At 46.5% G+C, this 14,103-nt stretch overlaps 1 protein-coding gene across 1 annotated transcript in view; it reads right to left on the bottom strand.

Moving 5' to 3' along the window:
- Positions 1-8,610: 8,610 nt before the first annotated feature.
- LOC141156738 (putative ferric-chelate reductase 1) overlaps positions 8,611-14,103 on the bottom strand; it is an 83,757-nt gene continuing 78,264 nt past the window's right edge. Inside the window, exon 16 of the mRNA XM_073643066.1 lies at positions 8,611-10,969. Coding sequence (XP_073499167.1) covers positions 10,880-10,969 — 90 coding nt within the window. The 3' untranslated portion in view covers positions 8,611-10,879. The remainder of the gene's footprint in view (positions 10,970-14,103) is intronic.

A 14,103-nucleotide genomic window follows, 5' to 3' on the forward strand; every position in this document is an offset into this window, starting at 1 on the left:
ATGTGGCGCAGCCCCTCGCTACACCCGCTAGGAAGGCACCACATAGGGTCAGGGAAACTGGCGCCAAGTTTACCAAGAGGAGGCCCGAGGCAGCCGGACAGAAGTGTTGGTAAGAAAGGCCAGACAAAGGACACACAAAGGGGGTCCTGTGAAGTGCTCCAAAGTTATCTGGGAGTTGTCTGAGCCCCTCACCTGGTGAGCACAGTACGACGTGGGCAGCCGTTACCTGCAGACGTGGTCTGGATAATAAGAACTGTGAGTAAAGGCCCTGGACTGCATCACTGACTCCGTGTCGTTACTGCTGCTGCCCTGCACCATCACCCCCATCCTCCGTATACACTGCCCTGAGGCTATACTCCTCCCGTGGGGAGTTATGCTACGCTCTGCTGCACCCACAACACCAGCCTCAGCGGTCTGCCCTGTAGCAGCGGTTCACTCTGACCGCAATCCACGGGTGGCGTAGTCGGACATTTAAACATCAAAACCACATAAATAGTTCCGCCACTGGTTTGACCGCCCTGAGCCACGGAACCGGGTCGCCGCCACGAAGACTACAACCACCAGCATCCACCAAAACGGGTCCGGCTCCGGGTGTCCCAAGGCCCAGGGGGTGCGTCAGAACATTTTCATCACCTTTCACAATCACCAATGGGACAAGGCAGGGATGTCCTCTGTCCCCTCTCTTATACATCCTAGTGACGGAGCACCTGCTCTCATCAATTCGCCATAACCCCAATATTAGGTGGATTGAGGTGGGAGGCACCGAGTACAAGTGCTCTCTATTTGCTGATGATGTCCTAGTATATATCACTCAATCACATATATCCATCCCTGCTGTTATGGCTGAAATAGATCACTTTGTTACATGGTAAAATTTTAAAATCAATGCAGCGAAGTCTGAGGCCCTCGATGTCTCCCTCCCCAAATCCATATAGGATTCCATCCAGTCCAACTTTCCCTTTGCCTGTCCCTCACAGGGTATCAAATACTTAGGAATTCCTATTCATAGAGACCTCTCCCATCTATGTTATCTTAATTTTGGGCCCTTTATTGAACAACTCCATACAGACCACGGTTGGCAAGTTAGAACTGTAAGATTCACTACGTGAACCGCTGGTGTTTTGTGGAAAAGCACATGTACACTGCGTTCCAAATTATTATGCAAAAAGTGTTTAGGAGTGATAAGGGAAGAATTTGTTTGTTTGTCAGTTAAACTCATTGATGGTGATGTGTGTCAGGGCTCTTTATATCACTGTAAGCAATTGCAGACACCTGTGCTAATTAGTTTGGCAGGTGTGTCCAATGAAAGGCAAGACTACTTAAGAAGGCTCTCTCACATTATTAAGCAGCCTACATTTTCTGCCAAAATGGAAAGAAAAAGGATGTGTCGGCTGCTGAGAAGCAACAAATTGTGGAGTGTTTAGGTCAAGGCATGACTACAATCAACATTGTGCGATGATCAGGATGAAGTGTCTTGGCAATCAAGAAGTATGTAGCTGATTCACAGTACACACGTGTGCGTGCTGATAAGGGCAAATTGAGGACTCTTTCCTACAGGCAATTACGTCAGGTTGAAAGAGCAGCGGCAAAAAAGCCTTGTCATAGCAGCAGACAAGTTTTTGAAGCTGCTTGTGCCTCCAACGTCCCCCGAACAACAAGATGCAGGGTCCTTCAGAGGTTTGCAGCTGTGCATACGCCATCCTGTCGACCTCCTCTATCCACTTCACACAAGCAGAAACGGCTCCAGTGGGCCAAACATTACATGAAGACTGATTTCAAAACAGTTTTGTTCACGGATGAGTGCTGTGCAGCGCTCGATGGTCCAGATGGATGGAGTGGAGGATGGCTGGTTGATGGACACCCCACGCAAACACGGCTACAGCGCCAACAAGGAGGAGGTGGAGTAATGTTTTGGGCTGGAATCATGGGGAGAGAGATTGTCGGCCCCTTTAGGATCCCTGAAGGCGCTAAAGATGAACTCCATAATGTATGTGGATTTTCTCAAACAGCACTTCTTGCCATGGTTCAAGAAGAAGAACCGTGTATTTCACAGCAAGATCACTTTTCTGCATGATAATGCACCATCTCATGCTGCACATAAAACATCTGCATCTCTGGCTGATATGGGCATAAAAGGGGACAAACTTATGGTGTGACCCCCATGCTCCCCTGACCTCTACCCCATTCAGAACCTTTGGAGCATCATTAAAAGGAGTGTCTATGATGGCGGGAGGCAGTTCACATCTAAGCAACAGCTCTGGGAGGGTATTCTGTCCTCATGCAAAACAATTGAAGCAGAAACCATCCAAAACCTGACAAATTCAATGGACGAGAGAGTTCAGAAGCTCCTTTCGAACAAGGGGTCCTATGTGAAAATGTAACATCACCTAGAATAAAGTTTTGAGTTGAAAACTGTTTGATTTCAGTTTCTAACAACCTGCTAATGCTTATAATTTCAAAAATGACCATTTTTTTGGTCTTTATTAAAATGAAAAGGTTGATCGAAAAGTTTGGGGGATCTAAGAGTGTGGCAACCCAGTAGTCATGATTACTTCGAATTCTGACAATATGAGGGTCATGCTGCAGGTAGTGCAGCAAGAAGGCACTTATGTGTCTTGCGCATCTCGGAGCCCCAAAATTATTTTCCGGGCTAGATGCAGCTAAAAATTATTTTTAATTTTAAATCTGGTGAAGCTTTAGTATAGATGGCCTAATAGGATCAGTGCTGCACACTGCTACAAAGCCCAAATTATTTTCCAGTCAAGATACAGATAAACATGATTAGTAATTTGAAAGCTTAAAACGGTTGGTAGGGTGATTTTAACCAATCATCAAGCTTTTACTCTCCCCAGGATGACACAGGGGTAGAAAAGTCATTTCGGATCCATGATTTGTTCATCTTTATGAACGTGAGTCTGTCTACATTATCAGTGGAGAGCCGCGTGCGCTTATCTGTCAGCACACCACCAGCAGCGCTGAACACACGTTCAGACAGAACGCTGGCTGCGGGGCATTGACAAGATCTCCAAGGCGTAAGTGGCTAGCTCCGGCCATTTATCCAGATTGGAAGCCCAAAAAGAGCAAGGGTCCAGTGACACAGTCGTGGCTTCAATGTTTACTTGGAGATACTCCTGTACCATCGTCTCTAGGCGTTGACTATGTGTCAGACTTCTTGTCTCCTGTGGGCTTGCAAAGGATGGGCTAAAAAAGTGGTGAAATGATTCCGCAAAATTGATGTTACCAGCAGATACTGTGGTTCTGTTACGGTTTGAGTGCTGAACACTTGACGGTCCCACGGTTGGCAAGTTGGAACTGTGAGATTCACTACGTGCACCACAGGTATTTTGTGGAAAAGCACATGTAAGATTCTGCAACAGTCTCTGCTGATACTCCTGCATGCGTGCATCCCTTTCTATGGCAGGAATAATTTCTGCAAATTTACTTTTGTACCGGGGATCTAACAGTGTGGCAACCCAGTAGTCAGGATTATTTCTAATTCTCACAATTCGAGGGTCATGTTTCAGGTAGTGCAGCAAGAAGGCACTCATGTGTGTTGCGCATCCAGGAGCACCAAGTCCCTGTTGTGTTGGTGGCGAGGTAACAATCATGCTTCCTTCCTCTGTCCTCTCCCCCCAACCTCGCACAACAGAAATGTGATCAAGGTCTCCCTCATCTGATGAGTCTTCCATCAGTTCGTCCTCCACTTCTTCCTGGGCTCCTGCACCTTCCTCACTAGTTTGGCTGCTACCATGTGCCCTGGTAAAACCATCTCCCCCACCCTCACATGCCTGCCGCCTTGGTGCTGCCGATCGTCTGGACCTTGCAGATGTTAGCCCTTCCGCATACAACTCCTCCTCCTCTACTTCCTCCACCTCCTCTTGTGCCACCACCTGACTCCGAATTCTGTTTAACATGTGCTCCAGCATGTAAATCACCGGAATAGTCATGCTGATAATGGCATCGTCAGCACTAAACATCTTCGTCGCCATTTCAAAACTGTGCAGAAGGGTGCATAGGTCCCTGATCTGAGACCACTCCTCCAGCGTGATTTGCCCCACCTCTGAATCTCGTTGGCCCAGGCTATACGTCAGAACGTATTGCACCAGGGCTTGTCGGTGCTGCCACAGTCGCTGCAACATGTGCAGAGTTGAATTCCACCGGGTAGGCACATCGCATTTTAGCCGGTGAAGTGGCAGGCCCAACGACTTCTGTAGAGATGTAAGTCGCTGAGCTGCGGGATGCAAACGGCGGAAGTGAGCACACAGCGACCGTGCCCTCTGCAGAAGGCCATCTAGTCTGGGATAGTGGGCTAAAAATTGCTGGACAACCAGGTTCAACACGTGAGCCATACAAGGCACGTGTGTGACATTGCCCCGGCGAAGGGCCGCACCCAGGTTTGCAGCATTGTCGCACACGGCCTTCCCTGGTTTCAGGTCCAGTGGAGACAACCATTCATGAAATTGGTTCTCCAGAGCTGACCACAACTCCTCAGCTGTGACACTCACATTTCCCAGACATTTCAATGTAAAAACCGCCTGATGACGTTGAGCCCTACTGCCAGCATAGTAAGGAGGTGTGCAGGATCCCTTCTGCGCAGTTAGAAAGCTTGTGGCATGACCAGACAGGCTTTGGGTGCAGGTGGAAGACCGAGAGGAGGTTGAGGAGGCAGAAGCAGTGGAGGAACTTTGACATAAAGAGGATTGACGCACAACTCGTGGGGACGGCAAGACTTGGACAGCAGCCCCTTGTCCTGCTGTCACCATAGTTACCCAGTGCCCAGTCAGCGACATGTAACGCCCCTGTCCATGCCTACTCGTCCAAGTGTCTGTGGTGAAATGCACCCTGTCACACACAGAGTTTCTCAAAGAAGCGGTGATGTTGTGTGCGACATGCTGGTGGAGCGCAGGCACACCTTTCTTTGAGAAGTAGTGCCGACTGGGCATCTGGTACTGGGGCACTGCGACGGACATAAGGTCTCGAAAATCCTCTGTGTCCACCAGGCGGAAAGGCAGCATTTCTGTAGCCAAGAGCTTGCAGATGGTGAAATTCAACCTCTTAGCTTTCTCATGGCTAGGAGGAAATGGTCTTTTACTTGTCCACATCTGAGGGACCGAGGGCTGGCTATTGTGCTTAGACGGGGTTGATAAGGGTGTCCCCGGCAAACTGCCGGTCTGTGAGGAAGATGCAGGCGGACATGTTAGGTTGCCTTCATCCAAAGGTGGTGCTATCGATGTCGGACAGCGCTCAACACCAGCTGGTGTTCCCACCTCCAAAGAAAATGATGACCTGCCAATCACGCTGGCTGTTGCGGGTAAAGAGGTGGCAGGTCTGCGCCCCAAAACAGGTGTGACTGCTGTCCCCCCAGTCACAGAGCATGAAGAGGCCGCGGATGCACAAGATATGGCAGACGGTGGTTGGCCCGGCCGGCTAGGCCGCATTGTAGCACACTGAGCTTCCCACTGCAACTTATGCTTCATGTCCATGTGCCGGTTCATGCATGAAGTACTCAAACTATGTATTTTTTGGCCTCTACTTAGCTTTTGCTGACAAATGTTACAGATAACACGAGTTGGGTCATCTTTATCGATCTGAAAAAATGCCCAGGCTATGCAAGGCTTAGCACCCATGCGACCTGAAGAGCCAACACGACTTGTGGTGAGAGGCAGAGTTGTGTTTGAGGATGCAGTTGTTGACGTGCTTCCAGTACTACGTCTCTGTCCAGGAAGGCGCAACCTGACCTCGTTGTCACTAGCATCTTCCTCCACCTCCTCTGCTGACCTCATCTCTTGGCTGACTGTGGGTTGACAGTAAGTGGGATCTCCAACCTCATCATCATCACCCTGTGTGTTATCACACCCGTCGTCCTCAGAGCCAACCTGTTCCTGCCCTGACAAAAAACTAAAGTTGTCGCTCCAATCAGGTATTTGAGTCTTATCATCGTCTTCCTCATTGTCTCCACCAACAGGAGTTACAGTTTGGGAATGAAGGTCTACATTATGGTCAGAACCTTCTGCGTCTGGTCCTGGATCCGACTCATAAAGATTCTGGGCATCAGTGCAGATCATTTCCTCGTCTGGATTCACAGAAGCGCTGGAGTCGACCTCTGATTCCCAGGCTATAGTATGAGTAAACAGCTCTGCAGACTCAACCATCTGTTCTACCTCATACTCAGACGGGCAGCTGGAGATTTGGGAGCTGTGAGGAAGCAAGTGCGATTTGGGTGACACCTTTGAGGACTGGAGTATTTGTGATGTTGAAGTTGATGTGGAGGAGAGCCCACTTAAAGGAGCACTTGATATCCGTTGAAGCACCTGCTGTTTTTGTGCCTCATCTGGAATTTGTAGCGATTGGCGTGGCCGTAAGAAAGGGATCTTATCACATTGTCCGCTAAAAGAAGTAGACATTTTAGTTTGGCTGGAAGATGGTCTTTCTTCTGCAGATGTTACTGTTGCTTTAACACCTACCCCACGGACACAACCTTTTTTCCCCTTCCCAACACGCCTATTCCCCTTTCCACCAGCAGCAGGCCTTTTTCCACTCATTTTGGTGGTTAAGTAATTCACAACTCTGGAGTTGTTTGCACAAAAAAACAATGGATGGTAACCGAGCAGAGCTGAGTGGCCAAACTGTGGTATTAGGCCAAAACTATTGGCTGGGTTAGATGCAGAAAAAAATTATATTCAATTTGCAACCTGATGGAGGTCAGTATAGATGGACTAATACAACAAGTCCCACACACAGCTAGAAGCCCAATATTTTTTCAGAGGTAGATGCAGAAAAAAATATATTCAGTTTGCAACCTGATGGAGGTCAGTATAGATGGACTAATACAACAAGTCCCACACACAGCTAGAAGCCCAAATATTTTTTCAGAGGTACTGTAGATGCAGATAAAAATTATTTTCAATTTGCAACCTGATGGAGGTCAGTATAGATGGACTAATAGAGAAAGTCCGACACACTACTAGAAGGCCAAATATTTTTTCAGAGCTAGATGCAGAAAAAAATTATATTCAGTTTGCAACCTGATGGAGGTCTGTATAGATGGATTAATAGAACAAGACCCACACACAGCTAGAAGCCCAATATTTTTTCAGAGGTAGATGCAGAAAAAAATATATTCAGTTTGCAACCTGATGGAGGTCAGTATAGATGGACTAATACAACAAGTCCCACACACAGCTAGAAGCCCAATATTTTTTCAGAGGTAGATGCAGAAAAAAATATATTCAGTTTGCAACCTGATGGAGGTCAGTATAGATGGACTAATACAACAAGTCCCACACACAGCTAGAAGCCCAAATATTTTTTCAGAGGTACTGTAGATGCAGATAAAAATTATTTTTAATTTGCAACCTGATGGAGGTCAGTATAGATGGACTAATAGAGAAAGTCCGACACACTACTAGAAGGCCAAATATTTTTTCAGAGCTAGATGCAGAAAAAAATTATATTTAGTTTGCAACCTGATGGAGGTCAGTATAGATGGATTAATAGAACAAGACCCACACACAGCTAGAAGCCCAATATTTTTTCAGAGCTAGATGCAGAAAAAAATTATATTCAGTTTGCAACCTGATGGAGGTCAGTATAGATGGATTAATAGAACAAGACCCACACACAGCTAGAAGCCCAATATTTTTTCAGAGCTAGATGCAGAAAAAAATTAGATTCAGTTTGCAACCTGATGGAGGTCAGTATAGATGGACTAATAGAATGATGCTATGCCCAAAAGATTTTACTTCACTAGGTGCAGTAAAAAAATTGGTATTCTATACACAGGTGGTATATCTTGCAACACAGATAGGCTACTCCACTGACTAACACACTCTGCAATAGGCCAAAAAGGATTAGCTTTGCTAGATTCAGCCAAATGCTGTGAAAAAAACTTGCACAGCACTGGCACAGACCTGCCTGGCAAAAACTGATAGGAACTGATGTAACCTAGTCCTGAAAAGGACTCCAATTACAATTAGTCTTTACTCCCACAACCTATCTATTTAAGAGCACAGACCTGCCTGATAAAAGTCGTAGGAAATGCTGTAACCTAGTCCTTAAAAGGACTGCAATCACAACTATTCCCTACTCCCAAGCTATCTGTATATTTGTGCGAAAATTGGCTTGAAATTAACAAGGTATAGCGCACACAGCAACAGCGGTGCCGTCTAACACGCAGCTGCAGCAGTGAGAAAATGGTGGCGACGGGGAAAATGGCTTGGTCTTATAGGGCAAGGACATGTGACATACACTGCCAATGACACATGCCCTTACTTGTGTGAAAAAAAGCACTTCGCTCCGTGTGTGCGCTGCTGATAGGCTGACAGATTGCACCTCCCCACTGCAAATGCGGGAAAGAGAAAAAAAAATGGAGATCTTCATTGTTCCTGCAGAGATCCATCCCCTGCCCCTCCCCCCACCCCGCTGTACACTCAAACTGCGTATTAACATTAATTTTCATCATTACTGAGAAAAAATCCAGTTATGATTTTGGTGCACGAACAGTTATCGAACATAACCTCGAACAGCCGAATTTTTCTCAAATTGTTCGTGTTCGCCGAACGGCTCGAACACCGCCCAAAACAGCTCGAATTTGAGATTGGCGAACAGTTCGAGTAGAACAACGCTCATCTCTACTTGGCATCTGTCCACACTGACAAAAGTACCAATACCTGGTGTAAAAACAACAGTATCACTGTGCTTGATTGGCAGCAAACTCGCCTGACCTTAACCCCATAGAGAATCTATGGAGTATTGTCAAGAGGAAGATGAGAGACACCAGACCCAACAATGCAGACGAGCTGAAGGCTGCTATCAAAGCAACCTGGGCTTCCATAACACCTCAGCAGTGCCACAGGCTGATCACCTCCATGCCACGCCGCATTGATGCAGTAATTGATGCAAAAGGAGCCCCGACCAAGTATTGAGTGCATTTACTGAACATACATTTCAGTAGGCCAACATTTTGGATTTTAAAAACATTTTTCAAGCTGTTATAAAGTATTCTAATTTACTGAGATAATGACTTTTGTGTTTTCATTGGCTTTAAGCCATAATCATCAACATTAACAGAAATAAACACTTGAAATAGATCACTCTGTAATGACTCTATAATATGAGTTTCACTTTTTGTATTGAAGAACTGAAATAAATTAACTTTTTGATGATATTCTAATTTAGTGAGATGCACCTGTATATGAAAGATTAATAACACATCTCAATTAAAAATATATCTATTGCGTAAAACATTTTTGAATTTTTTAAAATGGCCTAACTGATCAGAACCAAAAACTTACCAGCTTGTAAGAATTAAAAAAAAGGAGTACTAGTATAACCAGCAACACAAATGATAAACCGTGTTATACAAGTAATGAAATACCACTGATAAACCAACAAACCTTAAAGGGTTTGTCTCATGTTCAGTTTTCAGGAGTGCACCACGTCCCGTACTCCCGCCTTCCTGCTTGCTGGGGGGGGTTGTGCTCTCCAGATGATTGACAGTTGACCTGGTGCATGGTTTTGCTGATGGCCAGTACTGTGTGTCTACAATGAAGCAAAATAAGGCAGGTTTGCCTCTGTAGCACTGGAGGAGTGCAGGAGTGGTGTAAGCCCTACGCTCCTTACCAAGGAGACTGACCACTTCTGATAAACTGAAACAGTAGCTGATAACCTAGGCAATGACCAGTAAACCATAAATTAAAAAATCTCTCTGTTCTTAAGAACTGGGAAGATTTTTAATAAAAAGTTGAATTGCAAAGTTGCTAGTTTTTACAAGTAATTTTACTCTTTTAAGAAAAATATGAGATGACCCCTGTAACTCTTGGCTATCAAGATTGAAAACCGACATGATGCCACAACATAGGGCTTCAGCAACTCCTCTTTACAGGCTCTTTTAGAGAATATGTAGCGAGAAAAGGATTGTTTCTTCCTTTTAGCTAATATCATGAGCCACAATAAATCATCATTGCCTTCAGCTCGAGCATCTGCAGCATTCATATAAACACTAAGAGCCCCTTCATTTTAATGGATGTCTTTTGATACCTTGTAATTTGTCACTAGAAGGATTTACTATGTACTTAACCAATTTATGTCAGCTGGACCTTTCAGTAGGGAAACCTAGCAATCAACTGATGGCTGCGTTTGTCATACAAGACACAGAGTAAGGCCATGGCCTCACTATCAGTATTTGGTCAGTATTCAGTCAGTATTTTTTCTCAGGAGTGGGAGCCAAAACCAGGTGAGGAACAATCAGAGAAAAGGTATAATAGAAACAAGTCACCAATTCTGCATTTATCACCCACTCCTGGTTTTGGCTCCCACTCCTGAGAAAAAATACTGACCAAATACTGATAGTGGGGCTGTGGCCTTAGCCACATTTTCCCTGCCTTCCCAGTGGAGTTGTCGTTTAGAGTTAACGCTGCCCATGCTACTGTGATATCCATCTTGGAAGCAGGAGAATAGGAATGTTGATATGAGTGGAGGCGCAGTGAGAGGCAAACAGAGGGCATCGGATATATGAGAAATATATTGTCACATTCAGGCCCCAGATGGAGGATTTCTTAATGTAAAATAAAAAGCACCCTCAAATATATTACCCTTAGAAGTGGTTCACAAAATGTAATGTCATGGGTTCCATGTCATAGTAGATCATCGCTAGCTATGCATTTTGATATGGAACCCCCCAAAAACCCAAAGTCACAGACATAATCTATTGATATGTAGGTCCTAACAAGTTTTAATATCTCACAGACGTCCTTCACATATTGGCATTGGCAATTTTCAGATCTTTCAAGAAAAATTTGCAGATGATGAAAAGATCCATCGTATGTTCATTCTTTGGCTGGGAAGAGTTGGTCTTTTCAAGCAGTAAACAATATCAGGCTTACGATTGTCCAATGCCAACCAACAGTGCTATCAGAAATGCCAGGTTTCCACAAATGAAGATTATAAGTGCCATAGTCTCTACATGCATCTGCAACAGAAAATGATTTGATTACTTACATGTACTTTAAATGTGAGAAGCTACTTAATTTCAACACCTTATCTTCAGTATATAAAGTAGTAAGCTCTTATAGGTTTTAACAAATGTTAATCAACTTTTACCATGCCTTCAGTTTTTTTAAAGCACTACTTTTCTTTTATTTTACCCCCAAAGTGCTATAATCACTAAGGTCTGTTCCCTGCCTGTAGTAGAGTCCTTATCAGTCGCTGTCTTCTGCTGTTCTCAGCGCTGCTTTGGTCGTCTTCAGCAGGCTGTGATCTGCCAGATCCAGTGTTTGTTGGGCGAGCTGGAAGCTGGTCACTTCTCAATGTAAGTGTGTGAGAGCCAGAACTAGGCCAAAATGAGGCTCTCGTAGACTTACATCGAGAGCTTGTGACTAGTGTTGAGCCACCCCCGTAGTGTTCGAGTTCGGTTCGGTTCGTCGAACACCCGTGTGTTCGCCGAACTGTTCGTCGAACTGTTCGTCGAACACCTTCGAACACCGTTAAAACCAATGGCAGGCAAACAAAAACACATAGAAACACATAGAAAACACCTTCAAAGGTGTCCAAAAGCTGACAAACTGCTCAGAAGACACAACTAACACATGGAAAAGTGACAAGTACATATAGTCATGCGAAAAGAAAAGAGGTGGAGGAGTAAAAGGAGGGGGAGACACAGATATAGGCATGTCATGCCCTTCTAAAATCCAAAAAGTGAGAAGCCGAGACGGCCAGTCCGCTCCTGCCCGTGCCACCTCCGTGTCGCCGGGTTTGTGCCAGAGCCGCGGTGAACCCTGACGGCCAGCCCCCCTCTCCCAATACTGGTGCCTGTCCGCTGGTGGGTCGAGAGAGCCCCCCTGTGGTGGAGGCAGCTCTAAGCTTTTTAATTTAAATTGTCCCTCTAATTTGAATGAATACACTTTAAATCCATTTACAAGGATCTATTGGAGGGCAAGTCTCATGCCAGCAGCCGCGTAATTCCAGCTCCAGTAGCGTCCACTAAAGCTGCTGCAGTTAAAAAGCTTTTATAAGGATCGAGCTCGGCTGTCCACCGCAAGGCATCCTAGTGCCAGTCCCAGCCCCTATGCCTTGGGGTGCCTCCTGATGCTCTTCACTAAGTATCCCGTGGTCCCGAAGCATTTCCTTTGAAAAAATTAAGTGTCCAAACTACAGGTGGTGTAGCTTGCTTAACAGCCGGGATAATCCGCTGACTAGCAGACACTGCTACTAGGCACAAAGTATTTCCTGGGCTAGATGCAGTTAAAAATTTGTAAGTAGATACTCTCGTTGGATGCTGAGAAAGCATTCCATAGAGTCTCCTGGCACGCCATATATGATTCTCTTAAAAAGCTTGGGGTAGGGGTCTAGGGGACCCTTTTATAGCCAAAATCACGGACCTGTATCACAATACGTCACCTAGGCTGAAGATAAATGGAACTGTAGCACCGAGGGCTCGGTTGCTACAGACGTATTGCACCTCACCCAGAGGTGTGATATCTCACTCTCAGATAAGGATGGAGTGTGGATCAGGACCCGACACCTGCATGCATTACACCACATTGCCGTGGGGCAGGGCGACCAATATGCCCCTGAGATGGGCACGACAGTCCCTGTCCCTGGCTGGAGTGGGGGGAGGGAACACTGAGGAAGGGGAACCCTGCAGTGCAGGAGCAGGGAGGAAGCAGTTCCTGGGTGCATTGAGAAGGGAGTATAAAAGGTGGGCACCATCTTAGTTCAGTGCAGAGAAGTCTGAGCAGAAGTGGCAGGGAGCAGGGGCTCTGCATGAGCTCTGCTCCGGAGGCGGGCCTAGTAACAGAGGCCCAGGCCTGCAAGAGGGAGAAGGAAGGAAGAGGAGCGGAGAAGGCTCCAGGAACGAGGAATGAAGGGATCCCAGGGGTGCGGACGGGCGAGTCGCCACCGCACGCCCGAATCCACCTGCGTGGAGGGGTCAGGCCAAAGGGGGAGACCGGTCCCCGAACTAGTGGAGGCAGGAAACGACCCTCAGCTAGAAACCGGAGGCTCTGACATTTTATGTGGCGCAGCCCCTTGCTCCACCCGCTAGGAAGGCACCACATAGGGTCAGGGAAACTGGCGCCAAGTTTACCAAGAGGAGGCCCGAGGCAGCCGGACAGAAGTGTTGGTAAGAAAGGCCAGACAAAGGACACACAAAGGGGGTCCTGTGAAGCGCTCCAAAGTTATCTGGGAGTTGTCTGAGCCCCTCACCTGGTGAGCACAGTACGACGTGGGCAGCCGTTACCTGCAGACGTGGTCTGGATAATAAGAACTGTGAGTAAAGGCCCTGGACTGCATCACTGACTCCGTGTCGTTACTGCTGCTGCCCTGCACCATCACCCCCATCCTCCGCATACACTGCCCTGAGGCTATACTCCTCCCGTGGGGAGTTATGCTACGCTCTGCTGCACCCACAACACCAGCCTTAGCGGTCTGCCCTGTAGCGGCGGTTCACTCTGACCGCAATCCACGGGTGGCGTAGTCGGACATTTAAACATCAAAACCACATAAATAGTTCCGCCACTGGTTTGACCGCCCTGAGCCACGGAACCGGATTGCCGCCACGAAGACTACAACCACCAGCATCCACCAAAAAGGGTCCGGCTCCGGGTGTCCCAAGGCCCAGGGGGTGCGTCAGAACATTTTCATCACCTTTCACAATCACCAATGGGACAAGGCAGGGATGTCCTCTGTCCCCTCTCTTATACATCCTAGTGACGGAGCACCTGCTCTCATCAATTCGCCATAACCTCAATATTAGGTGGATTGAGGTGGGAGGCACCGAGTACAAGTGCTCTCTATTTGCTGATGATGTCCTAGTATATATCACTCAATCACATATATCCATCCCTGCTGTTATGGCTGAAATAGATCACTTTGTTACATGGTAAAATTTTAAAATCAATGCAGCGAAGTCTGAGGCCCTCGATGTCTCCCTCCCTAAATCCATATAGGATTCCATCCAGTCCAACTTTCCCTTTGCCTGGCCCTCACAGGGTATCAAATACTTAGGAATTCCTATTCATAGAGACCTCTCCCATCTATGTTATCTTAATTTTGGGCCCTTTATTGAACAATTCCATACAGACCACGGTTGGCAAGTTAGAACTG

This window comes from Phyllobates terribilis, unplaced genomic scaffold (genome assembly GCF_046119375.1).
Source record: "Phyllobates terribilis strain yellow unplaced genomic scaffold, ASM4611937v1 Scaffold_8__6_contigs__length_399053987, whole genome shotgun sequence".
In the NCBI taxonomy this organism is placed as follows: domain Eukaryota; kingdom Metazoa; phylum Chordata; class Amphibia; order Anura; family Dendrobatidae; genus Phyllobates; species Phyllobates terribilis.